This window comes from Perca fluviatilis, chromosome 2, assembly GCF_010015445.1.
Source record: "Perca fluviatilis chromosome 2, GENO_Pfluv_1.0, whole genome shotgun sequence".
In the NCBI taxonomy this organism is placed as follows: Eukaryota; Metazoa; Chordata; class Actinopteri; order Perciformes; family Percidae; genus Perca; species Perca fluviatilis.
This window is the reverse complement of record NC_053113.1, coordinates 37,502,217-37,525,387: the sequence shown is the minus strand read 5'-3', so window position 1 is coordinate 37,525,387 and position 23,171 is coordinate 37,502,217. Positions and strand designations below refer to the sequence as shown.

Sequence of the window (23,171 nt, the reverse complement as noted above, 5' to 3'; positions counted from 1 at the left end):
ATTTACAAACATGACACTTTCAAATTGCTTGGTTTTTCCAACTAACGGTCAAAAACCAAAAGATATTCAGTTTAGGGCTGACTGTAAAATGTAATTTCATAAATGCTGTCTATCTACATCAATCTATTAATCGTTTGGCCCATGTAACATCAGAAGCTTTTCCTAGAGCCAAACGTGATGTCATCAGATCAAAAATATTCCATTTACATAAAAAATTACATTTGAGAAGCTTAAAGGAGGGAATATTTGGATTTCTAACTTGAAAACGTCTTAATCGATCATCAACATAGTTCTTAATTGACGTCATTTCAACTTCTCTCTTCACACTTTAGATGGTTGTAGTAGTCTATGTATTTTACAGCATTAGCATGTATGGGTTCCCTACTGGAGACAGATGTTGGTGGTTTTAGTGTTAGATATTGGACGAGGTGACCAACAGGCCGAGCTCCGTGTAAAACAGGCTCTTCTGAACTCATTTATTCCGATCACGTACGTTGCATTAGTGTGTTAGAAAGTGACCTATTCATAGACATTAGCAACACCTTCCTATAGAAGTGGCAGAAGAGGATGTCAGAGGGCGTATACACAATGTAATCTCTGGCAAACCACAGGTATGGACAGCTTATTTTGTAGGTATTAAATCCCACACAAGAAGCTGTCACAGCATCACTCTGTGTGGATGTCCCACAGGACGCTTGTAAAGGAGCAGTCGATCCACCTGTGGGTGGGTGTTGTCATCACACTCTGTGAAAGTAGGAGCTGCTCCTCCCTTTCCAGACAAATGAGAGGGCTGGAGAGAGCTTAGACGAATGCCAAATCAGCCGTGGGCGAAGGGAGCTTTGCGCTCCCGGTGTATCCGATTCCACAGGTGGAAACCCCACCCGGCCTTAGTCCCCGTCACTCAAACCTAGTTTAGGGGCCACTTTATTTAGCACCGACTGCTCACATTAGGGCGTTAATCCAGCTCGCTAAGGATGAGAGGAAGAGCTTCTGCAGGCCGAACACCTTCTGCAGCTTTAAAGTCTAGGTAGGGAGAACTGACTTCATGAACTATAAGATAAGATAAGATACAACTTTATTGTCTGTTCACACAGAAAATGTTCTTGCATCGTCTGCTCCATCGATCAACAGATAACATTAAAAACACAAACATAAAAAAAAAGAATAGTTTAGAAAATAATACTCAAAGATGACCGTACACATACTGAATTAGGTTTATCCTCCACTGAAAAACTACAGCATTGCTTCAGATATGCTTGAGCAACAGAAACTCACAGGCACATCCTTAATTTCATTTGGAAGAAATTACAACACATTGTGGGTTGTGGTGAGACAGCTCCAGAGACAGCTGGGAAAACAAAAATAATCTATTAAATCTTTGGAAAAACATTTTTTTTTTTCCTCTTTGTGAAGCTTCCATAATTAAAGTGGAAGTTGCTGTCCAAAGTCACTCATATTATATCATCTTAATGTCATGACTGCACACAGTCTTATGCACACAAACTGAAAACCAGCCTAGATTTGGAGTGATTATAGGAACTCTATCTGAGATAAAAACCAAATTCCTGTTTTCTCTTCCACTTCCTGAGGGGAGAAGCAGGGAGTTTGGTTTCAGCTGTGAGACGTAGAGCCTGAACGGAGGGCGCTGGTGGAATTTAAGGTTTTGTTTGTGTATATGAGAAGTTAATCCTGGTTATAACTTGAAAAGACAGCAAAGGGTTTAGCACGAGGATGAACATAAAAGCTGGCGGTGAGCTCCAACAGGAGAGAAGCAGGCAGTTCAGTCGAGCCTCCTCGACGCTATCTGAGAAAATACCTCATGTGACAGAGGTCTGTTTAGAGTGTTAATGTGCCACAGACTTGCAAAGGCCTCATGCTTTTGATTTAGTTTGTTTAGTGTGTCTCGACAGCCCTGGCCTCTCCAATGACAAACACAGGGAGGTTTGTTTAGGAGTCTCTTAATATAGAGCAGGATTCAAGGTTACTGTCACAAACATGCCTGCTCTGTGTGGCCTTCAGGCTGGACGCTGTCGCCTGGAAAAAAACGAAAAGAAAAAAAATACCCTCCGGTGAGATTAAACCTGAGGGATTTGTACTTCTCACCGTCTGCCTGTCAGGAGCTGTGTGCAGAGTGATGAAGCATGTTGTGACGGCTGTCCTCGTGGTATCGGCTGGATGAATGGATGGCTGTTTAATCTGCACCTGAAAAGATTTGAGAGGGGGTCAATAAGATGGGAGAGGGATTTAAGGTCCAAGGCAATGATGGTTCTGACGAGTGGGTGCATTTCACCTGCAGAGGGGGGTGAATGTGTTTGCTACAAGCCAACACAACGTGATAATGTGTGTGCCCTTGTCTTGACAGTGAATTTTAGGTGATTTAAACATGATGGTCCGGGCAGCAGAGCAGCTGTAGAGCCTCGGCTGCTCTCGCAGTACGAGCGGACAGAAGGAGGCGATGAAATTTTAATGAGGTGATTGTTTTATACTGTATGCTGTCCGGTCTTAAGCTGCTCCCCTGTGACATCCCAACACGAAACACTTGTTTATCGGCCTCTCACCCTGGATGTTCACTGACGAGGGTGTGAATTGTGGTCAAAGATCTGTGGGAGGCAAACATTTGTGGGAAACTTGTTTTTAAAGAGCCTGGCTGTTTGTGAGGTACAAGTTCTCACTTGCAAGGATGTGAACAAAGGAGTTGTCCCTTTTATGCTTTGTGTAACAGTTGTGTTTATCCTTTAATGACTGCATTAGGGCTGCAACTAACGATTATGCCTTCTGATTAACTTCTCTTCTCTCTATTTCTACATTAATCCAGGGCCCAAGGTGACTTTTTCAGATTGCTTGTTTGTCTGACCAACAGCCCAAAACCCCAAAATATTTAAACCGTATAAAAGAGAAAATTGTCACATTTTAAAAGCTGGGATCGACAAACATTTAGCATTTGTAGGGTGAATCAAATATCAACATTGTTTTCTGAGATTTTAAGCAACTAATTGTTTCAAAGGTGTTCAATAGATGTTGGCTTTGAGTCAAATTTGCGATTACAGTCAAAAGCATTAGTCAATCTAATCAATCAATCAATCAAATTAATCAAAGCAAAATAAATTGGAAATAATTCTGTTAATCTATTTCTATTTATTTGTTTCATTAAGTGTCTAACATGCCAAAGACAAATAAACTGCTAGCAGTTGTGAGGGTGTAGTTCAAGCTCAATGCTGCTAAGCATGCTAACATGCTCACAATGACAATGCTAGCATGCTGATGTTTTAGCAGATGTAGTGTTTACCATGTTCAGTATCTTAGGTAAGCATGTATAATATAATATTTGCTAATTTAAAGCCACTAGTATGGTAAAAATGCTAAACATCCATTGGATCCATGTAGCTTCTCTGAGTATTGCTGCTTTTATGTTTATGTTTTTTTTCACTGTGATAAATCTTTTGGTTTTGGACTATTGGTCAGACAAAAGAAGGCATTTGAATCCTTGGCGTCTGCAATCTGTAATTTAATTTTAAGCAATTTTCAAAAAAAAATACAAACTAATTATCAAATTGATTTGAAAAACAAAGCCCTATTTGTGATATTCAGCTCTTTTGGTCATGCTGCTCTCTAGTCTCTTCTAGAAAGCCCTCAGTAGTCTGAGAAGATGGATGTAATTGAACTGGAGCTGCGTTGCACAACGGCCCAACCTTTCACTGCTAATGTGCTGTCACAAAGCGGCAGCAAATTCGACTCACGAGCGACCAAGACCAAGTCGAGCGGTATTCTCAGCGGTGGGGCCCGAGCACATGAATGTGTGGCTGCGGGAGCTTCTCTGAGACCAGGGGAGGAATTATCCTGACAGTCTGTGACTTGGCTCTTTTCGCCTGTCTGCCTCTCTGTGTGTCAGATACGGGGCCCGAGCTGGACGGGGCCTCTGACTGTCCCCTGTCCAGAGCTGAGAGCCTGTCGCTTCCTATCTCCTCTCGCTGCGTGGTTGTGGTGCTCGCTGTACTCCACAGTGTGAGATGATTCCTCGGTGATGGCGATGAGTACTGTAAATGATTTCACTCTACACATGAGATGCTGACTGGGCTCTCCTTGCCTCTCATCGATTGACCCTCTTTTACAGCCCTTTGTGGCTTGTTAATTGGTCTCCAGCTCCCAGCTGACACAGTGACCCTAATGGAGGAGAATTACTGCTGTCTCGTCATGCATTAACCTCCCTCCTCCGCTCCCCCCTTTTCGTCAACCCTCCCTCCCTCTCAGGCCTAACCTCTGCTCCCTACCCCTCCCCTTGTTTCATAGCAGCTGGGTAGACGGGGCGAAATGCATATGCACTCCCATCCTGTCACATGTCGCTGTGCCTCTGGGAGCCACGGTCAGGTGACACTGCAGCCAGCCATGTTAAAGCATGAGGCAAAACACTGACTGTTTGCACACTGTTGTCCCTTAATTAGTTTAAACATAATTTAGGCATGGTCGGGGTTCGAGTGGCCTCTTTGCACGGGAGGACAGATCAAGCTTCAGGGCTTGTGACTTTGGAACAAAAACTAATTTCTGTACATCTCTGTTGTCTGCCGTTTCAGTAGATTTCATGTGAAAAACAAAACCTATTTAGCTTCAGATAAAGATTATTACCTGATTGACCAATAATTAATTTGGTCCATGAATTGTCAAAATGACTTTCAGTGGTTCCCATAATCCCAAACTTGACATCTTTAAATATCTTGTTTTGTCCGACCAACTATCTAAAACCCAAAGGTGTTAGCTTACTGTCCCATAAAACTGAAAAAAGCAGCAAATCTGACAAGTAATGAATCTTAAAATCGTTTTTTCAAAATAGTAGACATGGAAATAAAGACAGTCCATGAGAGCATCTCTGATCCAGAAACAGCAGGGGGCTCGAGACAGTTGTGGCACCGCTGACATCTCGAGAGATCAGCCTCCGATTGCCTTTTTCTGTGTTTTTTAAGTCTTTTTTTTGTGTGTCTGGATGGTTTTGCTGTGCAGCTGCAAGCTTAGATCATGTTTAGCAGCTTACCCCTACTGGCTGCTGCCTCTATTATTTACAAGTGTGAATATTTCATGATGACATCAGGGTAGGGACATCCTAATGAGCCATGGCACTCGCTCATCTGGCCCTAAAACAGGCCAGTAAGGGTTCCTCCGTGGCGCCACCAAATGAGCTGGAGCCTGTAGTAAAATCTTATTTTAGGTTAAACTGCTGGAGGAGAAAAAGAACAAAAAAACTCTACTCACTCACAAATCAGCAAATTGTCTGTTTTTCCTGAGGAAGAGCCTGGAGCATGAAGGCAAGTCTTACACTGCTTTATTCTCAGGAAAACAGAAGCCTGTTGAAACTAGCTCATTGTTATCTAGACTGCGAAACAAGGGAAAAATTGAACACTCGCTCTAAGCTGGGAGAGAATCTCTAGAGTATCTGGGAAGTGGATCATCAATCATCTCTATATGTGTTATAAATAAAGCAATCAGGTTCCAATAGTTTTGTCCTCGGTTGTAATGAAATCTGTGCAGATGTTTGCTCTGAGAGGGAGAAGATGAAAGAGCCAGTGTCACTGAAGCCAGAAGCTCAAATATCTGACTTTAGTGTGCAGTGTGTGTGATGAGTCAGAGAACTTCTCATATTAAGAGTGTTTGAAGAGACAGAATAAAACTAAAGGCGATGCCGTGCTGTTCTTGCAGGCTGAAGTGCCTTTTCGCTCCGGTTGTTCCCAGTCAGGGTCAGAGTTAGTAATCTCACCGAACGCTGAATGTGATTTTAAAAATGGCTGAATGTCCTCATGAGATGCGTGCAAATTGTTTTTGTCTGCAGTCATCTTTTCTTTGGAGTGATCCTAATAATAAAACTTTTCTGTTGTTTTGTTGCAGTGAGGGCGTCTTCAAGTGTCCGGAGGACCAGCTGCCATTGGACTATGCCAAGGTACGATTAACACTCTCACCACAAACTATTATTCACGCAATCGTTTTCTTCTCAAATATGATAGCAATAACTCTATTTATATAAGACTTTTCAGAGTCATGCTGCCGGCTCTGTGAGGCTGTACTCAGGCACAGTGGTGCTTTAAGCTAAAGGCTGACATGCTCACAATGACAACGCTAACATGCTGATGTTATGTAGGTTTACCATGATCACCATTTTAGCTTTGCATTTTAGCACATTTTGCTATTTAGCACTAAACACAAAGTACAGTTGAGACTAATAGGGATTAGTGGTGGGCGGATCGATCCAAATATTGATAATATCAATAGCAACGTTGGTATTGATATTGATCAATAATAGTGTAATGAGATGGATACTTTAGTTTCAGTTCCTCTCCAGTATGCACTGCTGCGGTTTCATCAGAGAGGCGACCTGTCTGACTGGGTCTGTGTCACAGCGCAGAGCAGGCACATGTTGCTCCTCCTCCCCCCCCTCTTGTGATTTGATGTTGTACCGTCACGTGACTCAGCGGCGCCACGCAAACAAACAAGCAAGCAGCCCGGCCCGGTGGCGGCCAGGAGCACACACACACACACACAAGCAGGACAGAGACGGAGCTGAGAATGGCAGAGAGGAAGAGGAGCGCCGTGTGGCGATATTTTCAGGCCAAAAATGAAACAGCAGCAAGCTGTATAATTTGTAAAAAGTCCGTAAGATACAGTGGTTACACAACACATTTATATAAGCATATGAAAAAATTCTGTCCTGGGTTTTAATTTATTAATAATCCAAAGGAAAAACCACAAAACCACTTAAAGGTCATGAAAATGTATTCAGATGCATCCACCTTAATTATAAAAAAAAAATCGGTATCGTATCGGTATTGGCGATACTGGCCATGTGTTTACTTGGTATCGGATCGATTCTCGCACACCACTAATAGGGATGCTTTAAGTTACATTTCAGAGGATCACCAAAAGTAATTACATTTATTCTGAGGGGGACATCAATATGTATACAAAATTCATGGAAATCCATCCAGTAGTTGTTGAGATATTTTAGTCTGGACCAAAGCGGTGGACCAACTGACAGACATTGCCGTCCCTAGAGCCACTGGCTGGGGGCTACACACCCAGGTGGGGCCCAAAGTCTCTTTAGTAGTCTTTAGTATTGCCAAGAAACGTCCCTCACAAAGGAAAAGAAAAGAGAGAATACAGGCAGAGGGCAGGGTCTATACATAGTTTTTTGAAGAAAGCGCAACATATTATCCCTTAAACCCAGAGTAGGTAGTTGCATTTCATTTCATTTCAGACCGTTCAGTTCTTCTGAACCACACATTTTTCACCAAATAAATCTCTTCCAGAAGAAAATAAAACTGTAAACTGACATTTTCATCTGAACTGGATAGGATAGGATAGGATAGGATAGAGGCTTAATTCTGAACTATGCATGAGAGATTTAAACCAACAAACAGTTAATGATCGTCCCTGTTTCTGAGCAACTTTTGCCATCAATTTGAAGGAAGACTGCAGTATGTAATTCTCCAATATGGTTAGTTAGCATTAGCCTGAATTAGCCATTGAGCCATTAACCCGGAGCTGCAGCAGCGCAGGTCTGCATGCTGTGCTAAGAGTGATGAATCCGCCTGTAATAGCAGGGACTCCCAACGGGAAGGATGTGCTCGTGGCACACCTGTCAGACATTGTTATTTACCAAGGCTCCCAGTCGCCTGCAAATTACCCCGTCCTGGTGGTCTACTGTCAGGGTTATTGTAGTGCTTGCTGCACACTGTCCTTCAAAAAACGTGCACAAACACAACCTCGCTCCAACAGAACAAGAGGGTTGCAGTCATTAAAGGATTGTGCTGCTGCTGCAGCAGCAGCAGCAGCAGCAGCAGCAGCAGCAGTAGCAGTAGTAGTAGTAGTAGTAGTAGTAGTAGTAGTAGTAGTAGTAGTAGTAGTAGTAGTAGTAGTAGTAGTAGTAGTAGTAGTGTGTGACTAACAATGGCTAAAGCAGACAGAATAAAACCCTGAGTAGAAGCTCCAAAGAGCTTAACCCCCCTGATCTGCCTGGGACTAAGTTATTAAAAGGTCATTATTGCCGGCTCCCTGCAGATTCCAAGACTGGAACAATAAGAGAGTGTTTCAGTTTGCTTTAGAGGGTTTTTTTCCCCCGCTTTAACTCTGCTAAAAGAATGTGATTATGGCAGCAAAAAAACGCCTGCTTCTGCTCTAAAAGTGCAGCAAGTCAAAGCATCAGTTTTAATGTTAGATATATTAGTTTGAACAGGTTAAAACACATATTTAGTTTGGCAGAGGCATCTATCCCCTAACACAGCAGCTAGAAACAATGAGTGAGAGAAGTGTTTTATGGTAAATTATTTTCTAAATGAACTTTTTATTTGAAAGCGATGGCTCCCATGTTTCGGCACGTGAGCACAGTCGGGCCATCCCTGAGCTGTTATTTGTTTAGAGGGCTGTTGTGACATTTTGAGGAAGTGGATTTTCTTGTTTGACCAGTGCTGTGCTTGTGTGACAGCATGGGGGGATGGAGATGCAGAGCAGAGCTGTAAATCCCCAGGACAGTGTGGGGGGATTTGGGGTGTTTGGGCAGAAAACTGACTTATCCCCATCGCCCAGTAACCGTGTGTGTGTGTGTGTGTTTGTGTGGACATTCAGTCTTGTATGATATGATGTAGAAACCAACATGCATTCAGTCTTTACTACTTTGCACTGCAACTGCTGCACGATTTCCCTCGGATAAATAAAGTTCTATCTACAGAGAGACACCGATCAATACCCATCTCAGCTCTGCTCAGCTAGCCTGGCTCTGTCGCCAAATACGGCAACCAGCAGCTCTAAAGCTGACTTACTTACACAGTGTATTTAGTTTGTTTAGTTGGTTTTAGAAGGGGTTAAATGTTAACTAGCCAGGTAAAATTAGAAGTGATATGAGTAATGAACTGCAGCAAATAAGTTGATTTCTGAATTCCGATCGACACAGATGATGCTAAACAATTTTGCAATGATATGGTTGTACAGGAAAAAAGGGTTAAGGTATATGCAAATTGTAAACCATGGATGAATGCTGAAATTAAAAGGTTAATTAATGACAAAAGGAAATCCTTTGCTAGGGGAGACAAGAATACACTGAAAAAGATCCATAAAGAACTTAAAAGGGAAATAAACAAAGAGAAATATCGGTATAAATGCGAAATAGAAAATTATTTTAAAGAAAATGATATGAAGAAAGTCTGGGAAGGAATGCGGTTAATGAGCGGATATGCAGGGAAAGGGAAGGTAAATAGATCCCAGTTAAATGGCACAAGGGAATATGCTAATAATCTAAATCATTTCTATAATAGATTTGATAAAATAGACTTTTCTGATGAAAGACAAAGACTCAAGGAAATGATTGGCAGCACAGAGGATGATAACTATAGCCTGCAAACAAATAATCAGGAGGTATATGGTATGTTTATGAGGCTGAAAGCTACCAAAGCAGCAGGTCCAGATGGACTATCTCCAAAAGTATTAAAAAGCATTTTTTCAAGTATTTTTAATTATTGTTTCTCTCATAAAGTGTTACCGGATTTATGGAAACAATCTTGCATTATACCAGTACCTAAAAAGAAAATTGTTGAGTGTATGAATGATCTAAGACCAGTGGCGCTAACCTCCATAGCTATGAAGGTATGTGAGAGAATTGTGTTAAATAGTCTAAAGCCTCATGTAGAGAATTATCTTGACCCCTGCCAATTTGCTTATCAGAAAGGGAGAGGGGCAGAGAATGCTATTGTCTGTAAATTGGACAGTGTCTATGCTCACCTGGATGCAGGGGGACGGTGTGTGAGAATTCTGTATTATGATTTTAGCTCAGCATTCAATACGATACAACCACACATCATTGTAAATAAGCTTTCAGGTTCCAGCTTCCAGGTTTCAGGTTCCAGGTGTATTTATTTCTTTTATTCTAAATTTCTTAGAGAACAGGTCTCAATTTGTTAAGCTAAATTCAAGAGTTAAGTCAGATAAGATCATGACAAACACAGGTTCACCTCAGGGAACTGTTTTATCACCATTTCTTTTTACTATTTACACTGCAGACTACCGTCCACAGTAGGCAAGCTGTCAAGTTGTTAAATTTGCTGACGACACAGCGCTCATTGGGTTAATTGAAAATGATGACTATAGTCACTATCAAAACGAGATAAAAGCTTTTGTTGATTTTTGTGATACTCATTTCCTAGAACTCAATGTTAAGAAAACTAAATAATTAGTAATTGATTACAGGAGAAATAAGACGACAACTGAGGCAGTGGAAAGTAAAGGATCAGAAATAGAAAGAGTGAACACATACAAGTATTTGGGCATTGTTTTTAATGATAGGCTAACATGGTCAGATCATGTTGACTTACTGATGAAAAAATTAAGTCCACGGGTATACTGTATGAGGAAGTTGCAGTCCTTTAAGGTGAATACAGATGTGGTGAGAATGTTTTTTATGTCAGTTATATGTAGTGTTTGGAGCTACTGTGTGGTGGGTTGTGGGGGGGAATGCTGGGATAACCGAGAAGGCCAGGATTGATAGAGTGACTAAAAGGGCTGGAAAAATGGTAGGAGAGTTAAATACAGTGGATCAAGTATATGAAGACCGTCAAAAATGACACAGAAAATAATGAGGGAACCGGGTCACCCTCTTCATGATAATCTGACTGGTAGGGTTATAGAACGTAGTGGTAGGCTAAGGCCTCCCGTGACACAAACTAAGCGGTATGCTCTCTCTTTTATACCTCAGGCTATCAGACAGCACAACAAGCACTTTAAACGTAAATTTTTATAATTTTTGTATTGTATTGTATTTATTGTATTGTATTAGGCGGGTGTGAGCACTGTAATTTTCATTTTTATGGATGATATAAACTTGACTTTGACTTTGACTTTGAACTATTTAAAAATTAGTCTGTGAATGCTGACAACCTAAATTACCCTGTTATCCAATATCCTGTATGGGTCAAATACTGCACCGCTGTCCTGTCTTACTCCAAAATGTCAGCTTTTTATGCCCTAAGAGTATAAGCCTTGTTTTCAGCTTCATAAGTATGCATATTTTTTTTTTTAGCTAATCCAATGGGGTTTTACGTGGTTTATTGGTCAAATGCCGATTAAGACCCATGTTAAACACACATTTGCTGTATGAAAGTGGTATATTACGGTCTTCCAGCATAGCTCCTGCCATTGCCTCTCTGACCTTGTCCTGCTTGTGTTCTTCAGATCTACCCAGACCCAGAGCTGGAGCAGCAGATCCTGGCGCTGCCCATCCGCTGTATCCACAGTGAGGAGGGCTGCCGCTGGACTGGCCAGATGAAGCAGCTGCAGGTGAGAAGCTTCGATATCCTCTCATTTGTTTCCCCTCCAGCTCTACTAAAAACGCAACTAAAAGCACTCTGACTTGTGTATTTCCTAACGTGTGTGTGTGTGTGTGTGTGTGTTGTTGTGTCTCCCTCAGGGCCACTTTTCCACCTGCGCCTTCAATGTGATACCCTGCCCCAACCGCTGCTCCGTCAAGCTGACGCGTCGCGATTTGCCCGACCACCTGCAGCACGACTGCCCCAAGCGCAAGGTCAAGTGCGAGTTTTGTGGCAGCGAGTTCACCGGTGAAGCCTACGAGGTAAACGCCGACTCCAAACCTGTTTTTAGTTTCATTCTTTCCCTTTTCCAACTCAGCGGGAGCTTGACGTAAACAAACCGGAGTGACACCACATAATTTCCATGCCTATATGAAAGGCGTCTTTGTGAAAAGCAGCAGGAGAGAGTAATGCAGGTGTGTTAGTCTGTTATGAAATAACACGCGTGTTGGCAGAAGGAAAGAAGCTTTGACTGGGTCTTTCATGCTAAATGTGTTTTGCTGAGCGGCATGAAGTTCCTCAGAGTCTCCTCACTAACACCTCTGTCATTTCCTCCCCTCCTCTGTTTACTCTAGCCCACATGCAAATCCTCACATTGGAGACACTGTGTGGTTGGTGTTGTTGCAAGAAAAACATGATTGGAATAATGATTAATATAGAAATTTCCTGTACTGGTCAATTAATTGACTATTTGTTTTAGCTTGGTACTTGAGTTAAAATACTAAGTAAAATAATAAATGATACTCTTGTAAGTACTTTGCTCAGCACATTTTAATATGTTTTCTACAAAAAACATCTTCTAATTTTAGTGAAAATTAATTAATAAGAAAACTTCCTAAAGTGCCTTTCCTTAAAAACTGCAGCATAGTACAACAATAACTTCCAAAATCAATATCACAATAATTGTTTTAACGACAATAAATATAATGATTAGCATTTCCTTTGTCACAGATTGTGTGGATTGATGAGTATATTTTCTGAATAAGTGAAGCGAATATACTTTGTTTATTAAAATGCAGTTTTGAGCTATGAAAACTGCAGTTTCTAAGCTGCATTTGAGTAAACCGTAACACCCACTGTATCTACAGTATATGTGTTGATTTTATAAACCAGCTCTAAACTGTAATCACGTTTCCTCTCTATTCCAGAACCACCAGGGTGTGTGTCCCCAGGAGAGTGTGTACTGTGAGAACAAGTGTGGGGCGAGGATGATGCGGCGTCTGCTGTCCCAACACGGCCTGGCCGAGTGTCCCAAACGCACACAGCCCTGCAAGTACTGCGGCAAGGAGTTTGTGTTTGACACGATCCAGGTCAGTTTTAAAATCCCTGCTCTAATTCTGTTTTATTAGTGAAATCATTTTGTTTGGCATGATCGAGTCTGTCAGTATCATTGTACCTGTCATCCGTCCTGCATGTGGCTCCTAGAGGGTTTCCAGTCCCGGCGGAGCAGGATGTGGCTGTAGGATGCTGCCATTCATGGTGTCTCTGTCCTGTGGCAGCTGGATGTTAGTGTAACCTGCTGTTTTGAAGCACCTGACTCTGTGCACATCTGGCCAGAGGCTGAACAGACAGTGAACCTTCTCCCTTCCCACACATTTTGGTGACGAGATGTAATAACCCAATCTTGGACACAAAGTGTTTTACAATGCGTTCATGATGTGTGTTTTATACCTATACCTAGGATATTATATATAGTATATATATGTATATGTATATATGTACAGTATATCACAAAAGTGAGTACACCCCTCACATTTTAGTAAATCTTTCATTATATCTTTTAATGGGACAACACTGAAGAAATGACACTTTGCTACAATGTAAAGTATTAAGTGTAAAGCTTGTATAACAGTGTAAATGTGCTGTCTCCTCAAATTTTTAAAGGCCAGTTATTTCATGGATCCAGGATACTATGCATCCTGATAAAGTTCCCTTGGCCTTTGGAATTAAAATAGCCCCACATCATCACATACCCTTCACCATAGAGATTGGCATGGTGTACTTTCCATAAAATCATCTCTCTATCATCTCTTTATCAGGATGCATAGTATCCAGGATACTATGCATCCTGATAAAGTTCCCTTGGCCTTTGGAATTAAAATAGCCCCACATCATCACATACCCTTCACCATAGAGATTGGCATGGTTTTATGTCAGTTAGCCTAATAGCTAGTTTGATTTGCATTGAGAGGTGATTTTATGGAAAGTACCCCATGCCAATCTCTAGGTATGATGAAGGGTATGTGATCATTTGGCAAATTTCAAAGGCCAAGGGGAACTCTATCAGGATGCATAGTATCCTGGATCCATGAAATAACCGCCTTTAAAAATAAAAATCTGCCTGCCTCTATGGGAATTTAACATAGGGGTGTACTGACTTTTGTTGGCAGCGTTTTAGACATTAATGGCTGTGTGTTGAGTTATTTTGAGGGGACAGCACATTTACACTGTTATACAAGATATAAACTTAATACTTTACATTGTAGAAAAGTGTCATTTCTTCAGTGTTGTCCCATTAATTTTTTTTAATTTTTTTTTTATTTTTTTTTTTTTTTTTTTTTTTTTTTTTTTTTTTTTTTTTTTTTTTTTTTTTTTTTTTTTTTTTTTTTTTTTTTTTTTTTTTTTTTTTTTTTTTTTTTTTTTTTTTCAACCACAAAATTTTTTTTTTTTTTTTTTTTTTTTTTTTTTTTTTTTGGGGCCCAAAAACCCCCCACCCTCCCTTTTTTCCTCTTTTCCCCGCCCGCCCCCCCTCCCCTTTTGTTGATTTTTCCCCTTCCCCCCCCCCCTGCGTCCCGAAAAAAACCCCCCCCGCCCCCCTCTGCTTTTTTTTCATTAGGAAGGGGAAAGGTTACCTCCCCTTTCTCTGCTTTGCCCGCCCAGAGAATTTGGCCCACCCATGAGAGAGAGAGACATCATGGCTTGCAAACGAGCCAAGTGGCATTTGGTCAAAGCCACACCCCCACCCTCCACCTTGCCCCCCCTCTCTCCTCCTCAATAGCTACAGACACAGAAATGGCACATCCTAAGGAAAGCTCATTGTGGGACTGGCTCTAGTGGCTGTAAGTCTGCACCAAGGCTGAATTTTGGGAAAGAGACTTCAGATACAGTATTAGGGGACCACTAAGGCCTATATAAAAGAGACTTCAGATACAGTATTAGGGGACCACTAAGGTCTATATAAAAGAGACTTCAGATACAGTATTAGGGGACCACTAAGGTCTATATAAAAGAGACTTCAGATACAGTATTAGGGGACCATTAAGGTCTATATAAAAGAGACTTCAGATACAGTATTAGGGGACCATTAAGGTCTATATAAAAGAGACTTCAGATACAGTATTAGGGGACCACTAAGGCCTATATAAAAGAGACTTCAGATACAGTATTAGGGGACCACTAAGGTCTATATAAAAGAGACTTCAGATACAGTATTAGGGGACCATTAAGGTCTATATAAAAGAGACTTCAGATACAGTATTAGGGGACCACTAAGGCCTATATAAAAGAGACTTTAGATACAGTATTAGGGGACCACTAAGGTCTATATAAAAGCATCAGATACAGTATTAGGGGACCACTAAGGCCTATATAAAAGAGACTTCAGATACAGTATTAGGGGACCACTAAGGTCTATATAAAAGAGACTTCAGATACAGTATTAGGGGATCACTAAGGTCTATATAAAAGAGACTTCAGATACAGTATTAGGGGACCACTAAGGCCTATATAAAAGAGACTTCAGATACAGTATTAGGGGACCACTAAGGTCTATATAAAAGAGACTTCAGATACAGTATTAGGGGACCACTAAGGCCTATATAAAAGAGACTTCAGATACAGTATTAGGGGACCACTAAGGTCTATATAAAAGCATCCAAAGAGCACCATGTCATGGGACCTTTAATGATTATTTGATTAAAATAAGATGAAAATATAATGAAAATAATGGCTAGTAATCTTGTGATTATTTTCTCTATTAGTCGACTAATTGGTCCATTTGGTCTTCGTCTACTGCAGCGTTGCAGTACTCGAGTACTCTTTGAGGTGTTATTTTGTGTCTCTGGTGCTTCCACACACATAAACTTGGAAAAAAAAACATCCATGCTGTTTTGAGTGAGATACGGTTTCTGAATGTGTCCTGCCTTCAGTCTCCGGGGGAGCTGTTCAAAATCTGCGTCACTAGCCGAAACGAAGGGGCTAACCGTAGCATGCTAGCTCGTTCTGAATGGCAAAACACTGCTACAACACACACTAGTTCACCATAATCTACAAAAGAACTACTTCCATGTCCCTGTTCTGCAGGTATTCCACGCAAAGTTGGAAGTGCGCCCTCGTTTAGAAGAAGTCTCACGGCTAATCCTGCCTTGTACTAACTGCAGTTGTAGAAAGAAACAGCTAGCGATGTGATCTTACCTAGCTACTGCACATGTGCGCCTCCCAACAAAGATGGTACAGAAGTGTGATGTCTCACTCTGTAGCTAAAACAGAGACCTGAACACAGGGTGAAAAGAGGAGCTGCAGCAATGTGCAGTACAACAAAAATATGCTGTTTTTTGAAAATTAAACCATGTAAACCTATTCTGGTACAACCTCTTAATACAATTATGAATCTGAAATGAGCATTATATGGCCACTTTAATAATAAAGAGGGCTCTGGATTTTATTTCAAGACCGGGCAAGACCACAACTGCAGAGATATCACTCAATTGCCTGTGCATTGTCTGACGCCTATGTGTTAAAACTTGCAAATGCAACCAATAACTTAAAATCTGAATCTAATTTGAAATGTGTTACTGTTTACCCCTCTCCCTGCCCCCTTTACACTCACACCCAAGAAAGTGAATGTGGGAGACAGGAGAAGAAGCTCTGGCTGTCTAACACAAATCTGGTCTTGGTCTTGTCTCGGTCTCGATACACACTGGTCTTTGTGATGACTTGGTTTCGGTTTAGGTGGTCTCGACTACAACACTGGTCTAGTGAGATTTATTTGGTAGATTAGTCATTTTTTATGCTTTTTCATGCTGAATGATTTATTTTCAAGAGACTTCTGCAGATTTAAAGTGGTGTTTTTGCATGATTCTTTGTGGAGAAACTCAGTTTTACAGATCTGTCGTTTTCGACTAATTTATTAGTTGACAAAATCGTATGAGTGTTAGTCATCTAATAATTTCTTTAATAGAGGACAGCCCTACAATCTAAAACCCAAAGATATTCAGTTTACTGTAATTTAAGAACAAGTTAAGCAGCACGAAAAGCAATAACCACGGGGGAAAAAGGACGATTAATCAATTATCAAATTTTTTTTAAAGATTTTTTTTTTTGCCATTTCTTTTTTTGCCATTTCCGTCTTTAATTGATAAAGAGCTGAGACATGAAAGGTGAGAGAGAGGGGGGGGGGAAGACATGCAGGAAACTGTCGCAGGTCAGACTCGAACCCTGCACCTTCTGCATTGAGGAATAAACCTCTATATGTGTGTTCCCGCTATACCAACTGAACTAACCTGGCCACATCAATTATCAAATTACCTGCTGATTTACTTATCTGTCCATTAATTGTTTCAGTGTTTTATAACATTAATTGCCAGATTTGCATGTGTTATTGGAAGCATGGTCCCAATAATTTATTTGGCTTCAGGCTACAAGATCAGTTGTTTTCTATCTTTTCTGTTCTATTTTTGCAGCCTCATTTTTTTAAACCACATGTATTTTTTTCTTTTACTTTCAAGAACATTTTTCCCTGTACAACCATTAAACTGCGACCCCACTGTGCAGAATGTGTTCTTATCACTCATGCTGTCGGTCAGGAGTGTACACATTAACACTGTTCCTGACTCCTCTGCAGAACCACCAGTACCACTGCCCTCGGTTTCCTGTCCAGTGCCCAAACCAGTGCGGCACACCCAACATCGCCCGAGAGGATCTGGCTAACCATGTGAAGGACAACTGCGGCAGCGCGCTCGTTCTCTGCCCCTTCAAAGACGCCGGCTGCAAACACAGGGTAAGACTGACCGCTATCATTTAACTTTAAAAGATGACTTCTTCTTTCTGTTAACACTACTACTACTGTCATTGTTGTTTATAGAGATGGCCCAATACCATTTTGCTTCCCGTTACCGATTCCGATACCTGAACTTGCGTATCGGCCGATACCAGTGTGTCATGTATTTTATTATGTTTACTAACTGTATACTACTATCCCTGTATGGATTTGATATTATTTCTATCTTTGTTGTCGGTCTGGCTCAGGTTAAACTCTTTGTAAGACATAAACAAACACAAACAATGAATGCCACATTTTATTATTCTCCAGTTTGACAGTCAGTTATAATGGAAAAAGAACATAAATAAACTACTTTAACATAGATTTTCTTTAGGTGGTATCGGATCGGTGCATAAACTCCAGTACTTCCCGATAACGATACAATTTTTTTTTCTTGAAATGGTTTGCTTACTGTGTCCAAAGTAATTATTTTTCTCTTTTGGAACATACAGTACTGTGCCTGTAGGGTCTATTTTAATGAGAGCAATACTTCTATATACTGTGCATTTCTGTCTATTTTTGAAACTGACATCAATTTGAGAAAATGTGGACACACTCGAGGAAGAGCGGCAGATGAGCGTCATACCCGCGCCGCTCTGTTAGGAATTACAAAGCATCTGGAAAACTTGATGTATAACATTTACAGATGGAAAGCAAAAATATGTCTCCACAACTGCAGAGTGACCATTACATGTAATAATTAGAGCATTCACATCTTTATCTTGTTCAGGGTATGGCAGACACATCAATAGAAGTTCGTCTGTGGATGTAAATGGATGCAAACAAATACATTATTTAGATAATGTGCTGTGAACTGAACGGATACCAACAGCATCCACATTTTTGCAGTAATATTTATATTGTTTCCATCCCAATTTGCCACAAACATGACACCACTTCTTCAAGTCATAATTCAGTCAAATCTGAAAACGCATCACATCATACGATACACACACACACACACACACACACACACACTGCTACACACACTGCTACACACAAAGCAGCATGACTTCCCATTGTGCCCAAATGCAAACATAAAGGCTATTGACTAAACACTAAGGTTGATCAATGCAGTGGAAGATGAAACTAATGTTGCATAGATGTTATTTTTATCTCATGATCTAATATTGAAGCCTGGCACTGTGTGCAACGTAGGGGTAGTAGTAGTTTAGGAGCTGAAGTTAGGAACTGTCTCAAAAATGCATGCAAAATGGCCAAGAGAGACACTTCAACCCAACTCAACATTCATCTGGACATTCTCCTATTATATACAAACTTCCAGTTTTTAAAGAAAAGTCATGCAAATACAGCTCAATGCAATTCTTAATTGTATTTTCCTGTTATTAAAACCCCTCGTTATATTTCCACTAATCATGTCCACCCGGACCATTAACATTACGTTTTTTTAGACCCAGTTTAGACTAGTTATTTTCTTTTTTGAAGGTGGGGTTCAAATGCAAATCATGCTTTATTGTTTGATTAACTCATGGTGAAAATAAGATTTTATTATTTTAGTTTGTGGGCAGCTAAACTACATATACATACAAGAAGTATAAATGGCCGTAGAAAAAAACAACAACACAAAATTGGGTAATGTAGTTGCTCCAAGTATGTTGTGAAATAAACAGATCCAGATCGTAGCTTTGTGTTACTTTATATAGCTGTGTATGTGTAACCTCTGTATGCTTTTACGCAGCTCCTCACTTACTAACTGTGCAGCAGCTTTTAAATGATTCATCTCTTTGCTTTCTCTCTGGCAGTGCCCCAAACTGGCTATCAGTCGTCACCTGGAAGACACCACTAAGTCTCACCTGACTATGATGTGTAACCTGGTGGGGCGTCAGCGGCAGGAGATCCTGGAGCTGCGGAGAGAGATGGAGGAGCTGTCCGTCAGTCACGACGGCGTTCTCATCTGGAAGCTCAGCGACTACTCCCGCAAACTGCAGGAGGCCAAGCTCCGAAGCAACCACGAGTTCTTCAGCCCACCCTTCTACACTCACCGCTACGGCTACAAGCTGCAGGTGTCTGCCTTCCTGAACGGTAACGGCAGTGGCGAGGGCTCCCACCTCTCCGTCTACATCCGCGTGTTGCCCGGAGAGTACGACAGCCTGCTGGAGTGGCCCTTCTCCTACAAGGTGACTTTCTCCATCATGGACCAGAGCGACCCGTCACTTTCCAAACCCCAGCACATCACGGAGACCTTCAACCCCGACCCCAACTGGAAGAACTTCCAAAAGCCCTCCAGCAGCCGCAACTCGCTGGACGAGAGCACCCTGGGCTTCGGCTACCCCAAGTTCATCTCTCACGAGGAGATTAAGAAGAGAAACTACATCCGAGACAACTGCATCTTCATCAAGGCTTCTATAGAGATTCCACAGAAGATTATGGCTTAAAATACAACCTTTTGTTTTCATAAAGGAGAAAGATAGGTTAAAGACTGGAAGTGACACTTAAACCTTGAAAACTTCTACACACTTACCCTTTAGAAACTTTCTGCCCTTGCAGCCTCTCCACCACAGAGCTTGAAGCGAGTCTGTTTGGCTGTGTGAGCTGACTCGGAGGACCTTGATATATCACAGAGGAGAAAGTGTTTGGTCTGCAGAACCATCACTCTCTGGTGTTTCCTTTTTCAATTTTTTGTTTGTTGTCCTTTTATCACAGTCTACAACAAAAAGCCTTGGAAATCAAACAGTGCCTAGAGAGTTTATCTTAAGTTATATTTTTGTTGTTATTTCCACAGTACAGATGTTAAAGATTATGGAAAAGATATTTGAAAAAAGGGGTGAAGGGCTTCGCTAAGCCTCTGCACTTAGAGTAGAGAGAAAGTTAGAAGCTGGCCAGAGACGTCCCGTTGGGGTGATCTAAAGAAGAGGGAGCTCAGCAGACTCATGCTGGAGCCCAACTGCCTTTTGTTTCCATGCTCATACAGTATACTCCCACTGATCCGTTAACAAACACAGAGCCCTTGGTCAGAGACTTGTGAGGTTTGTGTACACACAAACATCAAATCGATGTTTTCAAGTGAGAAACTTGCATCTCCAATCTTGGTAATTTCCTGTTTTAAAGGAAAAGTGAGAAAATCAATACCACTCTCATATCTGCACATTCAATATAAGGCTACAGCCAGCTGTCGGTTAGCTTAGCTTAGCATAAAGACTGCAAACTTCCTGGAGTCTCAATGGTTGCCTAGCAACTGCTTCCAAGAAATAGCCCTCAGCAAAATGGCAAATTGTAATTTTTAACCGCCTTTTTCTTTGTACGGATTAAAACTGTGTGAGATATAATGTATTAATTAGTGGTCCCTAAAGCTGATTTATAGCTGTACGCAGGGGTGTAGTGCTATTTGTTTAAGTACCGGAGAGCACCTATGGCAAATTGTGGCTCATTTCAAAGGTTATTTAACTGCTGTTCCTACGATGGCAAGTTTACAAAAATATAACTATAAAATGAAAGGATGTTTTGCTGCCTTGTCATCCTCATTAGTTAACAGTTAGTTAGCTAGCTATACACTGAGAAAAAATTATTTCATTCACTGTGCAGCTCAAAGGCTTCTCCCGGCAGCTACTGGCAACTTTTAAGGTGGAATGGTTTTATGTGTGTACTACCATTGAACCGATTGAGGCAGAAGGCGGGTGAATTTCCTGTGCTTGTCCAGCCACTGAGAGACATGGATGTTATGCTACCAAGCAGACTAATCACAGTTGTTGTGGTCTGCACCTATACACTAGCACATGTAAAACTCACCAATTAACCACTTAATATATTGTTTTATATTGTTTAATCCTCTGTCCTTTATCTTTGGACAGGGCCAGGCTAGTTGTTTCCTCCTGTTTCTCATCTTTGTGCTAGGCTAAGCTAACTGGCTGCTACGGAAAGATATGACAGTGGTATAAATCTTTTTATCTAACACAGCAAAAAAGGGAATAAACGTATTTCCCAAAATGTCAAACTATACCTTTAACTAAAATTAAACATGCCTCTCCTACTGCTGAGAAAATCCTACAATTTTTGGGCACTAAAAATGCAACTGTCAAGCTCAACCAAGGCTGTTTTTTGTTTAGTTTTTTTACCCAATAACATCAAAGCTCTGAATCGGTCTCTTGTAGTTAACCACTCCCATCACAGGAACTGTGTAGCTTCAGGAGCATGCCAGTGTACCAAACACACACTTCATAATGACCCTACGAGGCTTTGTGTCTATAGAGTGTTGCAGGGATTGTAGGCCAACCCAAAAAGTTAGCATCGCCCTCGTTCCCTCGACATTTTTTTAAAATAAAAACAAATGAATGTTTATGATACTGATGATAGATTTTGTACATGAACACCATAGTTATGATTTTTTTAGCCTAAATGCAATTGCCAAAAATTAAAAGTATCATGCACCAAAGCTTGACGGCTTCCAACTGATTTCTCGTGTTCGGTGTGATGACGTTTGTAGTCTCAGTCAGCCACTTGTTAGCAACTGCCTTTTTTTAAAGAACCCCTTAACTTCCAGATGAGGGAACTGGAAGTGCAAAAATGCTAATACATTTTGGGTTTTAGGACTCATTCCAACAGCACTCTATTGTGAAGTCCACTGAGGGGAAGGGGAGCACCTTTCGTCGGTCTTCAGATGAGCAGAGCAGACAAAGAGGCCAGTTGTCGGAGTACACGTGCATTTAATAGTGAAGGAAAAGCCATGTGGCCTTTTTATACAGTATGTCTTCGCATGAGAGTTTTAGGGGTGAGCAGGGCAACATAAACACATGCATGCTTCATGTGCTACCACCTGGACCATTTTTGTACTGTAACCTGTATTCTTGAAATCCTCTCCCGTTGATGGCTATTTAGTCTCTTTTTTTGGACCGTTTGAAAGTTGACAAATTGTCAAAAAGTATGTTTTTTTTTTTTGTTTTTTTTTGGGTTTTTTTTTATATACAGAAAATGTGAACGCTGCCGGTAATATAACCTATAAAGACAATGAACACTTGGCTGTGAAGTGAACTATTTTACATAGCCTGGGCATGGCTGGTGAACTCTTTGAAAAGATGGTTAATGACATGGTCTCTGCAAATATGTGGGTGTCTTGGGTCTGACTACACCTTTTGTTGTTACCATGGCCACTGGTGTCTATCTTCAGCTCGGCACACAATGTTGCAACGAGGAGATGTTGGAGGGATGTGCGATACACCTGCCCCCGTCATAGCACCATCACAGGGGTGGAGGACTCTGATGATCCAGTACACTTATGAGTCATGGCGTATGTGAATACTAATGTAAAAATGCAGAAGCACATTCTTTGTTTTTATTATTCTACATGAAAAATTCCTTATTTCTTGTCATAATACCAGCTGATATTTTACAGTGATTTAAAGAAGTGAGAAGATAAAACTTTTTTGTAAGATTCTGTATTTTTTAAAATACTTAGCTGTTTTATACAAACACTTTCGTTGGAGAGTCGGGGTTGACTTTGGGAATTTTCAGACCCTTTTGTCTCTTTGGACATTTGGATAATTTCTTTGTACTTGTGGTTTGAGCCTCACATATTCTGTCTGTATTATTTCCTCTTAAAAGTATTTATTTTAAGGAGCCATCATGTGAGTTTGAACAGATGGCAAAAATGTTTTAATATGTTGATTGAAGAGTGCTTGTCAATTTCTTAATTGAAATAAAATACCATATATTATAGTTGTTTTACCTATTTGTATTTCATACAGTGCAGAATTTGCAGAAAGAAGCCAAATTCATAAAGTCAAACCGCACTGGCACCATATTTGTAAATCTGACTTCAGGAAAGAATCAGAAGAAAATGAAAAACA

At 40.8% G+C, this 23,171-nt stretch overlaps 1 protein-coding gene across 2 annotated transcripts in view; it reads left to right on the top strand.

The window, feature by feature from the left end:
- traf4a (tnf receptor-associated factor 4a) overlaps positions 1-21,962 on the top strand; it is a 42,088-nt gene extending 20,126 nt beyond the window's left edge. For both annotated transcript variants that reach the window (XM_039785824.1, XM_039785832.1), the window contains 6 exons: positions 5,872-5,923; positions 11,197-11,301; positions 11,432-11,593; positions 12,479-12,640; positions 17,173-17,328; positions 19,134-21,962. In XM_039785824.1, the coding sequence (XP_039641758.1) occupies positions 5,872-5,923; positions 11,197-11,301; positions 11,432-11,593; positions 12,479-12,640; positions 17,173-17,328; positions 19,134-19,766 (1,270 nt within the window). In that variant the 3' untranslated portion in view covers positions 19,767-21,962. The remainder of the gene's footprint in view (positions 1-5,871; positions 5,924-11,196; positions 11,302-11,431; positions 11,594-12,478; positions 12,641-17,172; positions 17,329-19,133) is intronic.
- Positions 21,963-23,171: the final 1,209 nt, after the last annotated feature.